The sequence below is a fragment of the Lactuca serriola genome, chromosome 4 (assembly GCF_051521515.1).
Source record: "Lactuca serriola cultivar US96UC23 chromosome 4, Lser_US96UC23_V15, whole genome shotgun sequence".
Classification (NCBI taxonomy): Eukaryota; Viridiplantae; Streptophyta; class Magnoliopsida; order Asterales; family Asteraceae; genus Lactuca; species Lactuca serriola.
Genome location: NC_136411.1, coordinates 149,423,786 through 149,438,494, shown reverse-complemented (window position 1 = coordinate 149,438,494; position 14,709 = coordinate 149,423,786). Strand labels below are relative to the sequence as shown.

The 14,709-nt window shown below is 38.1% G+C and overlaps 1 protein-coding gene across 1 annotated transcript; it reads left to right on the top strand.

Moving 5' to 3' along the window:
* Window positions 1-3,337: 3,337 nt before the first annotated feature.
* Window positions 3,338-4,147, top strand: LOC145098909 (uncharacterized). Its single transcript, XM_079036498.1, has one exon. The coding sequence runs from the start codon at window positions 3,338-3,340 to the stop codon at window positions 4,145-4,147; it is 810 nt and encodes a 269-aa protein (XP_078892624.1).
* The last annotated feature ends 10,562 nt before the right edge of the window (window positions 4,148-14,709 follow it).

Below are 14,709 nucleotides of genomic sequence, written 5' to 3'. Positions count from 1 at the left end.
GCCCTGGGTATTGATCTTGATTAGCGGAGATAGTGCATGGACTCAAGGGTCCTTGCGAGCAGATTCAGAGCATGTGTGCTACGTGGATAGCGGTTATGCTAAAGGAGTGGTGTAGCGTTGGGGGAGCACCGTGGCACTTGTCGTAGTGACAAGCCGGCCAAGTGGATTCCCTTGGTAAGGGAAAAGGAGATAGGAATGTAACTCCGAGAGGGAGTGTAAATTCACGGAAGTGAAAGCAGTAGTGCATAATTGAGATCGATGTGTTCTAATTATGGTCTTTGATCAGCCTGATTGCGGCAGTGGCATGGAATCACATCCAGATGGGATGTCTGCTGAGGTCGCGAAAGGGATTCCGCGGGTGTAGAGCCAAGAGGCTCGGAAGGGATGTAGGGATGGAGTCTTGGACTTCCAGCTTGATTTTGATCAAGGAGTTGTGTATGTAGTGGTGGTTCATCCTAGGGATGTTTGGAGGTGTCGTCAGTGTGATGGGTTTTCCCCAACCCGAGAGTGCTAGGGCTAGTTCAGCATGTGCAGGTGATTGCAAGAGGAGAACTCATGGGAGTTGCTCTGAGGAATGTGTCATTCTATCAACAGGGTATGGATAAAGTTGAACTTAGATCGGGATTCCGAAGGTTCATGGTTGTTTCTAGCTCATATGGGTCGAGTGATTATTGTGATTTGGAGCAGTGTTGCATTATGGGTAGTACTCAGTCGATAAGTGTGGTTATTAGAGGTCGAAACCAGTGGCCGGCTTGAAGCGGTGGTCGGAACACCACGGGAAGGAAAAGTGAGTTTCGGGTTTCTATGGTTGTGCTTTGAGGAACCTGGTTTGGTTAATGCCAGGTGGTTCGTGGCAGGAGTATTTCTGGAGCTGAGTTGCCGCAGGCTTCGAGGACGAAGCCTAATTTAACTGGGGGAGAAGACATCCCGAGTTCAGGAGTGCAAGTTCAGGGTTCAAAGTGAAAAATGTATAAGGGCAACTCGTCGAGTCTATGGGTGGACTCGGCGAGTAGAATTGCGATTATGGTCGCGTGTTAAGTGGCCAACTCGGCAAGTCGGCGGCTGGACTCGGCGAGTTGGTGCTGGGTGAAGAAAACCTTAATCTTCGGGGTTTGCCCCCTATTTAAAGGATGTTATGCCTTCTCTTCAGCCTCTATTTTCCCTGAGTGTTCCAGAGAAAACCCTAATCGTGAGAAACTCCATTATTGAGAGGATTGAAGCTTGGAAGAAGGAATTTATGAAGAGAAGTTAGAGGAATTCGAGGATAGCACCAAGAGGGCTTGTGGATCTGAAGTCTACATCAGTTTAGGCTCATCTTTGGGGTAAGAATCCTCTGTCTTGAGCCCTTTTTCCCTTATAGTCATCCATGGTGGTTGTTTTGGGGTTTTTGGAGTATTTCATGAGTTATTTCGGGATTGGAAGACGGATATGAGGATGCTACCTTAGATCTGGAGTAGTGATGATCCAAAAATGCATAAAGTCCCTGTTGATAAGTGATTGGTGAAGCTATCTTGTCCCAAACCCAAACCCTAAGTGTAAAATGCCTAGATCTCTTTGGATTCACGTAAAGTTCGCCACTTTACGTGATGGATGGGTTGTAGGAGGCTAGATCTACGTTTTGGATCAATTACATGGCCTGGAAGGTTCTGTTTGGAATGAGATATAGAGGCACTCGGCGAGTCACAAGGGTGTACTCGGCGAGTTGCTTGAAGATGGTCTAGAACTCGACGAGTTGGAAGAACAACTCGGCGAGTAGGTTGAAGATAGCCTTGGACTCGGCGAGTCTGGTCGTGAGATCCTACCCTTTCTTCTGGTTGAGCTATGAATCAGTGAGTCAAGGGATGACTCGGTGAGTCGAGTATGAAAGGACTCAGAGTTGTTGGACTCGGCGAGTCTCAGGGTGACTCGACGAGTTGAGTCGCGGATTGGGGAAAGTTCTGAGCATGGCGACTCGGCGAGTCATCGGATTGACTCGGCGAGTAGAGTTAGCCAAGGGTTGACCAGTTGACTTCCAGGGGCATTTTGGTAATTGGTGGATGTTGTTTTGAGTTCAGTGTTTTGGTGGTTGGCCAGTGGTGGGGATCGTATCAGGGATCGGAGCAGCTTGGGTTATCTGTTTAGTCGGCAGTTTCGAGGTGAGTTATCCTCACTATATCAACAGGGTCTAAGGCACCAAGGCCGACCCTTTATCGGATTGAGATCCGGGTATTTGTTGTTATGATATTGCTTTGATATGTTGCATCCTGTTAGTTAGGGTGGTATATGTTAGAGACCTGGTTGAGGTCGTTATCCTGAGATATAGGGTGATGTTATGTTAGTGACCGGTTAGGTCCGAATCCTGGTTAGGATGATGATATGCTATGTGATCTGTTTGATCGGTTTGTTGACTGTGAATTGTTATATGATTGTATGTTTATGTGCACATGGTTGTTTGGGTTGGAGTTGGGATGAGGCGGGTCTTGCTTTGTGCGGTAGGCCAAGATACCCAGGGCAGACCGGTTGTCCCGAAGGCCTAGCGAGCGGTCCGAATAGGCTGTAGGCCCCAAGAGGGCGGACCAGATGTTCCGAGGCTCGGAGAGTGGACCAGGCCGACTGAAGGCCCAGTGCGGGCGGACCAGTCATACTGTAGACTCAGAGAGTGAAGCAGGTGGATTGAATGCCCGGTGTGGGCGGACCAATCATACTGCAGACTCGATGTATATGGCTAGACTCGGAGGGTGGACCAGGTGGACTGTTGGCTGGTGCGCTGGACCAGTCACACAGTAGACCCGAAGTGCATGGCTGTTCTGTGTTCGGATATGATATGGCATGTTATGCGTGTATGGTATGTGTGGTTGGTATTTTGGGAATATCTCACTAAGCTTTCGGGCTTACAGTTGTGGTTTAATGTTTTTCAGGTTCTTCAGGAGACCGTGGCAAGGCGAAGGCATGATCGTACCGCTCCTCATGTTTATGTTGTGATGTGATTCTGGGAGTACTCTAAATAAATTGTATTGAAAACCTTTTTGTAATAATTTAATGAAATCGGGTTGTTTTTGAAAAGCTTAAATTGGTTGGAATTTTTCGGTCGTTACATATAGGTTCATTGCATGTGCTCTATTTCCACCGGGAAGATCATTCTCCTCCTCCTCACCCCATGACACCCACCCACTCCGACCCAACTATACATCAGCTCCTCCTACAATATGGTTCTGGTTTTAACAAACCCAAAACCCTTCCCCCTTCTCGTTCACAGGCTCATCACATACCTACCAATCCAACAACAACACCGGTCAACATGCGACCCTATCGCTACCCCCACTATCAGAAGCAAGTGATGACAAACTTAATCTCGGAAATGTTGGAAGACGGCATCATCGTACCTAGCCAAAGTCCTTATTCATCACCGGTCTTGCTTGTTAGAAAGAAAGACGACACCTGGTGGTTTTGCGTTGATTATGGGGCCCTCAACGCTATCACCATTAAAGATCGCTTCCCCATTCCAACAGTCGACGAGCTCCTCAACGAATTACATGGTGCGTCGATTTTTTCCAAAATTGACCTCCACGCTGGCTATCACCAGATTCGCGTGGCTACAACCGACACCCACAAGACAGCTTTTCGAACCATTGATGGTCATTACGAGTTTCTCGTTATGCCATTTGGGTTATCGAATGCCCCCATCCACCTTCCAATCTACGATGAATCGCATCAATATTTGCTTGGCCGGAAATTTCGTATTTTTACCGATCAAAAAAGTATAAAGCATTTGCTCTCACAAGTTGTGCAAACACCAGAGCAATATAGGTGGGCCACTAAACTTATTGGCTTTGACTTTGAAATTTTCTATAAACCAGGAAAAGAAAATAAAGTGGCAGATGCATTAGGCCGTATTGAAGATGCTTCCTTGTTTGCTTTATCATCCACTGAACCCACCTGGTTCCAAGAATTGTGTTCCTTTTACACCACCAATGATGGCAAATCTTTACTTTCCAAACTTGACACCACCTTTAGCTTTCGTGACGGACTTCTCTACAACAAAACTAGACTGTTTATTCCTGAAGTGTCCAATGTTCGTCACCAACTGTTAGAAGAATATCACTCCACACCGCTGGAGGGCCACTCGGGTGTTGCAGCTACAACCTGCTGCCTCGCCTCCACCTTCTAGTGGCCCAAACTCCAACATGAAGTTCGCTCCTTCATCTACCAATGCAAGACATGCCAAGAGACAAAATATCCAACCCATAAAACCTACGGGTTACTTCAAACAATCCCCATTCCATCACCATTATAATCCGGGAAAACCGTTATTTGGGTGGTCGTTGACTGCTTTTCAAAGTTTGCACATTTCACGGGCCTACCATCCAAGTTCACTGCCACCTCCCTTGCGACAATATTTTTGCAAACTATCTACAAGCTACACGGCCTTCCAAGGAGCATTATTTCTGATCGAGACCCTCTCTTTCTTAACAGGTTTTGGCGCGAAATCTTCAAACAGCTAGGCACTCGTCTTCGCTACTCAACAGCTTACCACCCACAATCCGACGGACAAACAGAAGTTGTCAACCGGTGTTTACAACACTACCTCCGTGCCTTTGCATGTGACGAACCAAAAACTTGGCATAAGCACCTCTATCTATTGGAATATTGGTACAACACTTCCTACCATTCAGCGAAAATGTCACCCTTTCAAGCATTGTATGGAAGGCAAATTCCGGACATAAATCGTTATAAACCAGGAAGTTCCTCCAATCCGTCGGTTGATCTCACGTTGACAGAACACAACAGGGTCCGTACACAGTTGAGACAAAATTTATGGTGGGCATAACAACGAATGGAAACACTTGCAAATACCCACCGACTCGACAAACACTTTGAGGTGGGCGACATGGTCTACCTACGCTTATGAGACTACCGACAATAGTCCGTTCAAATCCGCTCCTCCAAAAAATTAAGCAAACGGTTTTATGGACCTTTTAAAATCCTCGAGAAGATTGGCACGGTGGCTTATCGCCTTGAACTACCACCGGAATCTCGAGTCCATCCAGTCTTCCACGTCTCTCTTCTGCGACAATCCTTTGGTAACCCAATGCCAAATCCGTTACCAGACTTCTGTTACCAACAAAGCAATGAGCTTGAGCTCGAGGACGAGCTCACTGTCAAGGAAGGGGCAATTGATACAGATCAAGAAACCAATACGTACAGCTAGCCCATCTGTTATGGGCCCATGTGAGAGACCCAAAAGAAGCAAGAAGATACCTAAACGTTTGCAGGACTGAAGTCAAAGCCACTTTTAGCACTTTGCATCATTTTAGGAAAACTTGATATCACTTACTGAGTCAAGAGAGGAATAAGGAAGCTAGTGCTTCCACGTTAGTTTTACTGCATACATGATGCTTTATTTTTGGCAAAAGTAGTTATTCTAATTTTATTTAATTGTACTTTGGATTGGAGAAAGATATACAGAAAATTGACCCAAATTATTCTCTCTCCTCTTTTTCTCAATTTCTTGGAGTTTAGCCCACTCAACGGGTGTATCAGTTTTCCCTTAGACAAGTATTTTGTTATCGGTCTTCTCCAATCGTCTCTAGCTTCAGTGGTTGAGATAGTCAATGAGTTTTCTATTTCTTTGGTTTGTACTATTTCAACCAAAACTTTATGAGGAAGATGTGAGAAAACAGATGACGCTAGCTTGTTCAACACGTCTGCTTGTTTACTTTTTGATCTGGGTACATGTTGTAATCTAAATATTTTGAACCTTTTTATTAGTGTTTTCCATTTTGTTGCGTATTGCATTAAATTTCGACCCCATGACATCATAAAGACCATTTTTTGGTTAGGCACTATCATGGAACCCGCAAAAGCTCGCATGTTCTCACATCCAATCATTATTGCCAGTTGTAGCCTTGCTATTAACGATTCGTACTCAGATTCGTATTTTGAATTATTAAAGTCAAAACGTAGTGCATATGTGATGTCTTCCCTAGTTGGATTAGTTAGTATTAGACTTGTTCGTTGGTGATTTAATTACCAAATATATTTTAGTGTAATGGATTTAACAAGTGTTTCAAGAATGGTGTTTTAGTTATAATACAAGTTAGAAAGTGTGAGAGTGCACACTTGTATTTACTAAACATTGTTAGTACCGAACCCTGATCTACTGTGTCAAGTCTGGGTTTGGGGCAGCGCCCCGAAAAAATTTGTCATTCTTTAAAGATGCAAATTCAAGGATTAATTCGTATTTTCTGAAAGTTGAAAATTGTTCTCGTTTTATCCGTTGTGTGGATAATTCTGGGAAATAGTATGACTTCGTTGAAACACGGAAAACTGACAGGACGCTTTCTTCTTCATTCTCTCTCAAAATTGATTCTGTGTTTTGTGCCTAAAATCAGAATCGTTTCTTCAGGAATTATCCTAGTTTGGATTTTGTGATACCCAATGCAATTAGGGTCGAAATATTAAACAAGGAAAGTGTATCACACGATTCCTGTTTGTGATCCAGATTTCCTATAACCTAATTTCGAAATTCCCCAACAGCTCGCGCCTCATCTATGATTGAGGATCCATCGGTGTGTAGGTCCCATTCGTTTTTTTCAACCTGTTCGACATTCTTACTTTTCTCACTACTCTATTCTACTATTTATATTTCCACGTTGATGGCTATTTCTACTATGAAGTCTGCTAAGGATTATGCTTTACTGTTCATGTGCGGCTTGAAATTGATTTCGTGTTCTGCCAATTCGACGCCCACTTGGCAAGGCGTCATGCATTTTTCGGCTTTACTATTACTTCCCTTATTAGTATTCTAGTTAGTACCTTGATCGTATTAGCTAAAAAGTACCCCCTTAATCGCCTCATTGGGTTTACGAGTGACAACGCTAGTTTTTCCAATTCGGAATATCCTATTTTAGCTCCTTATAAGACATGACTCAAAAAAAATATGGGTATTTGTTTATCTTCCCTATTAGCTACCAATATGACCCTTACTGCTAACTTTGATATTGATAGGTACATTGTTAGTATTTCCCATGCATTAGTGATGCTATGACCGGTAGCTTTATTAATGCTTCCTTAAGTTCCATGAATGTCGTTTCTGCTTCTTCTATCGATTTGAAGTCTTTTTTTAATTGGATAATCTCTTTAAGTTATTGTAGAAATGGAAAGTCTTTGCTAGTTCTGCTAGAAAGCGTCTTAATGCTGCTAGTTTGTTGTTTAGTTCTTGAACTTCCTTGACAGTCCTTGATGATCATAATTGCAATATTAAATCATTTTTATTAGGATTTGATTTTATTCCTTCTTTTGTGATCATGTGCGTCAGAAATTTACATACTTCTACTCCAAAAAGGCACTTTTTTGGGGTTCAACTTTATGTGCATAGTTCTTAGGTTGTTGAAAGTTTGTTTGATGTCTTCTAGGAAAGACACATTGCTTCTACTTTGATGACCATATAATCCATGTATAACTCTATATTCCTACATATATGTGATTCAAACGCCTTGTCTACTAGACTTTGGTATGCCCCCTTTGCATTTTTAAGTCCAAATGGCCTCTTAGTGTAGAAAAACTTTCATCTGTTTATGTGAATGATGTTTTCTCCTTGTCTCCTCTATGCATATGGATTTAGTGATATCCCTTGTATGTATCCAAAACTCTTTTCCAATTATGCCCATCTAAAGATTCTATCTTTTTGTCAGTTGCAAGGAGTGTGTAGCAATCTTTTGGGTAGAGTATTGAATGTTGTGATGATATTCATTAGCGAAGTCTTATTTTGTTAATGTCGAAGGTAGTAATGCTATCTATATGGAAGTTTACATAACTTCAATATGTCTATGTATTTTAGGGAAATTTAGTGTTTTTCTACTTAATGTCAAAGTCTTCTTGTACGTTTTGAGTTTGTTGACAACACTATAAATAGTGTTGTAGCATAGTTTATTATGAAGAGCTTTTCATTATTTATCATTTTGTACGTTGCAACCTTTGTTGTCTTCCAGACGAATGAGATCTTAATGGAGATTTATTTACATCTTGTGTTCGTTTGCTTTATGAAATCAATACTTGATTGAATTCTTGAATCATGAAGTGGTATTAGATCAGAAATCATCAAATTGTTCGAAGAATTACTTTTTAGATTACATTCGTTGATTCAATCCTTCAGAATTCAACTTTTTTCGCGTTTGTTAATCATTTTTCGTCGAATGAAGTTTCTGATTGGACAATTATGCAATCAAGTTTCAATTAATTTGATTCGATTTCTTTTCAGTTCAATTTACTCGTTCATTCTGATTAAATCATTGGCTAACTTGAATGTTAACACGATAATGAGTTTTGCAAATATTATCGGATCTTCCACAAAAAATCTAGTGTTACTTCCTGAGTATTACGATCAATAGGAAGATCGTATGGAAGATTATTTGAATGGAATCAATGAAGATCTATGACATCTGATCGAGACTGAACTGCCATATCGAGCAAATTTTGTTGTAGCAGTTGGATCAGCAACTCAGAATGAAAGATCTGCAGTCGATCAATTGAAGAAAGAAGCAAATGAGAAAAAAGTATCTTAGTAAACTGAGACGTGCTTTGCCTCCAGTTGTTTACAACTATGTTCGGGGTTGTAAGACTGCTGAAGAAATCCAAAATATTTTGAAGGATAAGTTTCAAGGAAATAAACGAACCAATAAAGAGATTGGATATTAAAGAAAAGGAGGAGAAACAAGAAAAGGTGAAGGATAAAGCTCATTATGCTATGAAGATTGAAGGGTTAAGTCAAAAAATCTTTTGGTAATGGAAAAAGGTTGGATGAGGATGAAGGTACACTACTAGAAAAACAACATTTTACGACGCGCAAAGCGTGTCGTAAAATGCTTAGAAGACGCGCAAATGCGTATCAAGGAAGGCCCTCTCATAACGAGAGACGACACGCAATGCATATCATTAAAGCCGCTGTCAAGAAAGGTCATGTCAAAAATGAAGATGACACACATTTTTGTGTATCGTAATTTTAAATTTTTTTAAAAAGAAAATTATTTATAGATTTACTAATTTTCAAATTAAATTTGCATTTCATGTCTCATAATAGAAAATAAAATACCATAAAAATACAATCCATTGTAGAAAAGTTAATGTCATACAAATAATCATTCCAATAGTAGACATATGGATAAATCTCAAAGGGTTCAAAAATATGTTTGTCTTCTTATAGAAGTTATACACAAGAAAGTACTGAATTTGCTATTGAGTTGAGATTGTATCCTCCCCCTAATTCCATAACTATCTTTCCATTGCTAAACTCCATTAACAAAACAAAACCATCAACCACCATTAAATGAACCTCAAGACAATTTTATGACTTATTTTTCAGAACATGGTGCTAACCTTCTTCAACATCTCAACCATATCTTCTCCTGACTTGAAGTTTTGTCCTGACCCATTAGGAGTTTTATAATCCACATCGTACTTTGTACCTAATACAAGAAAAGAAATAAATATAAATGTCAACTAATCAATCACATGAATATTTACTCAGGTATCATAGAGAAGGTTACTTTATATTTCAATGGTATGCCTATAACTAGGTAGATTTTTCAAACTTCTAATACAGAGAATTTAAGAAAACAAAAGTACAATGATATTGTAAATAAGTTGATGAAAGTATGTTGTTGTTTCTTAAATGCAGCCAATGTTGAGAGCATATGAAAGGAATGATAATTGACCTAATGCTATCCCACAGTTGACTGTATACACCTTTGACTTGCAGTACTTGAGAGCAATTTCGGAAATTAACAAATCATATTAGTAAATAACCTAAAAAAGATAAAATGAATGATTTTGATTTCTTAGAACCTTGATGTCAGCAATCGCACATGCTTCTGTTTCAGGCCCCACTATCTCCATTTTGTCATTCTACAAAAGAAAAAAAAAATCAAAATCTTTATTGACTTATTTCATGTATTTAGTAATTTAACCTTAAAAGAAAAAAAAGGAAAAAAATCACTTGTGTTCCGGATGAATTAATGTAAAAATAAATAGGCTTAGCTGGATTATGATAATCCAACTACATAAATTGAGGAACAAGAAGCCCAGTCACTGCAGGAACAATCTACAACAACCAAAATTATACTTAAATTCATTAAAAAAATAAAGAATTTAAAAAAAAAATACATTGTTATTTCTTATAGGCATTCCTAGGTAACAAATACGAGCATCTAGAAGCAATGATGGAAGATCAGGAGGAGCACTTCTAGGTCTTCCGGAAGCTCTGCCGCCACCTCCGCGATACATATGCTAATATATAGTGTACGAATATTGAAAAAGGCTTACAGCAAAAGCAGTTGCAACAACCAGTCTTCTACTAACACTGGTGTGTAACACAAACCTCTCCCTCAAAGTTGCAGCCTCTGTGAGGCCATCTCTGGCTCTTTCAAGCCCTTCTGTTGTATACTGACTCACCTGCACCACAAAACAGAATTACATTATATGCATATGCATATGAGGAAGGGAAATAGATACAATTTGTAACTTACTTGGTCTAGAAGGCAACAAAAGATGGTTTTCATATTGGTTGCAAGATTACTAGGTTGTACACATACAATTGACTAAAGGGAATGTAAGAATCTTGTGAAGTATCCAAGATTCATATATAAAATAAAAAACAATGTATTTTTTTATACTTAGTGCTTTCCAATTCCTAAGTGTGTTCATGGTATCCCATTTGAGCAAACAATGAAACAGGTAGTAGTCCATGACTCCATTCCATTTCCACTACTAAAGTGAAAGAAACAACAAATAAGCACCACCAAATAGATTGAAAAAACATCAAACCAAAAGTTAAGCAACCATGTAAAAGTGAGATTTTTAGTTTTTGTTGATTGTGCAAGCAAAGAAAATGTATCATCCATCATCCATCTATAATCTACCTCTCAACATTTTCCTTCTGCTATTTAAAGGTTGATTTGGGTTGGGATAACAGATACATACTTGGTGATTGTGCAAGCAAAGAAAAGTGAGTATTCACTCACACTTCTGTCAACATCATAGATCGACTCCGACCCACCAGGTACTGAAAGGAATACAACAATAAAAATTAATAAACAACCAAATTAGTAAAGTGATGAACCTGTGATATTGATAATACCATAAAGTATTATCATGAAGTTGACATGTAATAATAGTATGATATGTTTAAGTGACTTATGATTAACAATACAAAATCATAAATAAACACTTATGATTAGCATCAAGCTCACATGTCCTAATAGTATGATAGTATGATAGTATGATGTATTTAAGTGACTTATGATTAGCAATACAAAATCTTAAATAAACACTTATGAAAGTTAAACAGTTTGAAATTCATAAAGGATGGCTTACTTCAAATGTATCAACAGTCAAAATATTACATATGGTGACATTTTTCTTTAGTTTTTACTAGAGTCTCCCTCCTGATCAGAAGTCAATACATTTATGCATGTATTAAGATCTGAACACTTTTTTTTATGGGAGAAATCACATTCTAGGAAATTATGTTGGTAAAACAAGAGTTTTTAATAAAAAATAAGTTGAACAACTCATTAGAATGATATGTCAGGCAGGAAAACTAATAATAAGACATATGTAGAATTACTTCACTATCCTAATTTTAATCATCTATTTATCCTATTCCAATTTTTTTTTGTTTTCTGACAACCAACCTAGAAACACGAGTCAACATTTCCTAAAATGAATTACTTCTTTAGTTATATTTCACCTAGGAATAAAGGAAAACATAATTAGCAAAAACAGTGTTTAGCTTACCAAATGATATCCCTATATTTTAAGGGTATATATATCATTCTCTAATGCTTTCCCGTAATGATTAAACCTTATGTCTCTTGCTGCCACTCTGATCAAAAGGCATCAGCTCAAAATGCACCCTAACATTTGATCCTTGGTTAGCTAACACAATAAAAAGAAACATATGTAGCAACCTTAAATCTTAGTCCATGAATGAAAGAAAAGCTTCAATTTCAAGCGACTTTTATTCAATCAAGAAGCAGAAGGAATAGAAAAACAAAAAAAAAGTAAAAAAAAAAGCTTCAGAATAGATTAAATCGACTAAAATAAAAAAAATCAGAAGAAGATGCTTGGTTTCTTTGAATAGTATATGTAATCAAGTAAATCCATGTTAGTGATTTTCCTTCAAATAAAAGTATAAACGAACCAGAATTTTGGAGGAATCGAGCCAGGTTAAGAAGATGAAGGTTCTTTTCTTTAATGGTCGTTCCTTTCTTTAATGATCTGCAGCAATTTTCACAAAAGTTCACATAAGAAAATTGATATTTACCTTGACAGATTAAGTCGTATACAGAAGAATCGTCTTATATCTGAGACATTGTTCATCCTTTCCATTTTTCTAATTTATCCATAATTTTATCATCTATGTATAGCTCTATGGCATACACCTTAACTCCGATTATAGAAATTTTATTTCTCAAAAATGTAGAAAGATTAAGATTTAAGAGAGATTGAGAGTGAGAGTTGAATCTGTGAGGGTTGGAGGCAGTGGAAGTGGATGTAGGGTGGAGACGAAAGCGTGTTAGGAAGTGGAGATATGGGATAACAGAATAGAGAGACAATAAGGGAAGTTATAGAGTCGATGTTGGTGGTGGCAGTTAGGGCTTCCAAAGGGAAGGGATAGAGAGTGCAGAGGTAGAGGAAGACGGCTGCTTCAAAAGGATTGACAGCCTCACAATTCTATTAGGGTTCATTGGTAAAGGAATGTAGGAATGTAGAAGGAGAAGAAGGAGATACATGGCAGGGTGTTTAACTTTTTGGGATTTCATTTCCCCCTATAGGCTATTAAAAAAATGGAGAATGCGCACCTTCCTAAAAAATATAAAACGACACCTTTAGAGGACACGTTTTTTTCGTTAGGCCCTCCGTGTTTTTAATTTTTTTTTCTTGAGACACTAATGTAATGGCACGCAAAAATGTGTGTCCTCTATCCTTCAGTTTTTGGAAACCTGACATTATTTTTAAGGACACACAAAAATGTGTATCGTATATCTGTGAGTGTCATTGTTTGCACGTCATTAAACAATATTTTTCTTGTAGTGGTATGTAACAAATCTAGTCATCTAGAACAAATGATGAATAGATGTGCCATCCTAGAAATGGGGCAATGTTCGCTATGCATGCTGGAACTGATGTTGGGGAGTATGAAGAGGAATATTTTGAGAAAGAAAAGTTCGGGTCAAATAGCGAAATTGATATGTCAGACAGCGAAGATGTGAGTGAAGATTGAGGAGAGAATGTCGAACGACAATGTTTCATGGCAAGCACTTCAAAGTCTCCAATGACTTAGTAGGTAAGTAATCTCTTAATCTCACTTAATATTTCTTCAAGTTCTTATGATTCTATTTTATCTGATATTGATGATGCTTGTGCTTAGTTAAATGATTTCTTGATTTCTATGAGTAGTGGCATGGACAAAACGAAAGTTGAACTTTATGATGCTAGGAATAAACTTGAGGAGAAAAATTCTACGACTAAGAATTTGAATTTCAAGCGTAACAATGCTAATATTGATAGAGACTCTGTCAAATTATATAACATTTTCTTAATTAAACAAAGAAGCAAATATTAGAACAGAAGTAAAAGATTTTATGGCAAACTTACTCTCTAGTGTCACTTCTCGGAAATTTTGTAAAGAAAAACATCAAAAATTGTTGCCTTTTATTCAATGTAAGAAGGAATTAGTTGATGAAATTACATTTGATTGTGAGAGTAGGGTTTCTCAATTTGATCAAGCACCAAAGGATTCATATACTTATGGTGTTGTAAATAGTAATGAATATTGGGATGCTGATGAATTGGTTGATATTGTTAATGATAGTTTGAGTAAGAATGAACAAATGAACATTTTGAACAAAACGAAATCTTCGACACGATGTTCTCAAGAAAATTTTGCTGATATCTATGACATCCCGGAATTTAGGTCATAGACTGTGAATGATTATTTACAGTAAACCTCTTTGTAATTTGACTCAGTGAGTTTTAGTGTATCTAATTTAAAATAAATGGGTTCATTTCGAATATCATAAGATACCAGATGATATCTTACTTCAAAATGTGTAAACTATCAAACAAATCAAACAACTCAAACTGCAACACTAGTTAATGCGTCTGAAAAATGAAAATTCGCATTAAGCAGTTACGAGTGAAGCAAACATTAAAACCTTATAGTACATATTTCCCTGTTTATGGAAATATAAAGAAAATCCAAAACGGAGTTCATATGCAAAATATACAACAATTTTAAGAAAACAAACAGTAAAAGTAACTTTCTTTAATCGCGTAAAAGCAAATCGATCCGTTAACAAACATGCACACCTTCGATGGAAATTCTGAGAGCGTGTTTCGACTCAGGCTATGTCCTAATAGTTAATTTCATTCTAAAAATAATTTTATTAGAAATATTTGCAAAAGTAAAAAATCGAGCGTTCGGGTCATTTAGACGCGGAACTTTAAATGCGATTTTCCGGAGTTTCGTAATTTGAAAAATTAATCCATTCAGGTTTTTAGAATCCTTGAACCTAGATCTATCCATCGACACTTTCAGAAAAAAAAATGTGATGTTGGGATATCGATACATCAAAATATGATAGTTTTGGGCGATTAAAGAAAGTGTGGCCTCATTGTGGGGCCCACAGAGATGTAAGGAGCTCAAAATCGGATATTTTTGGTTCATTC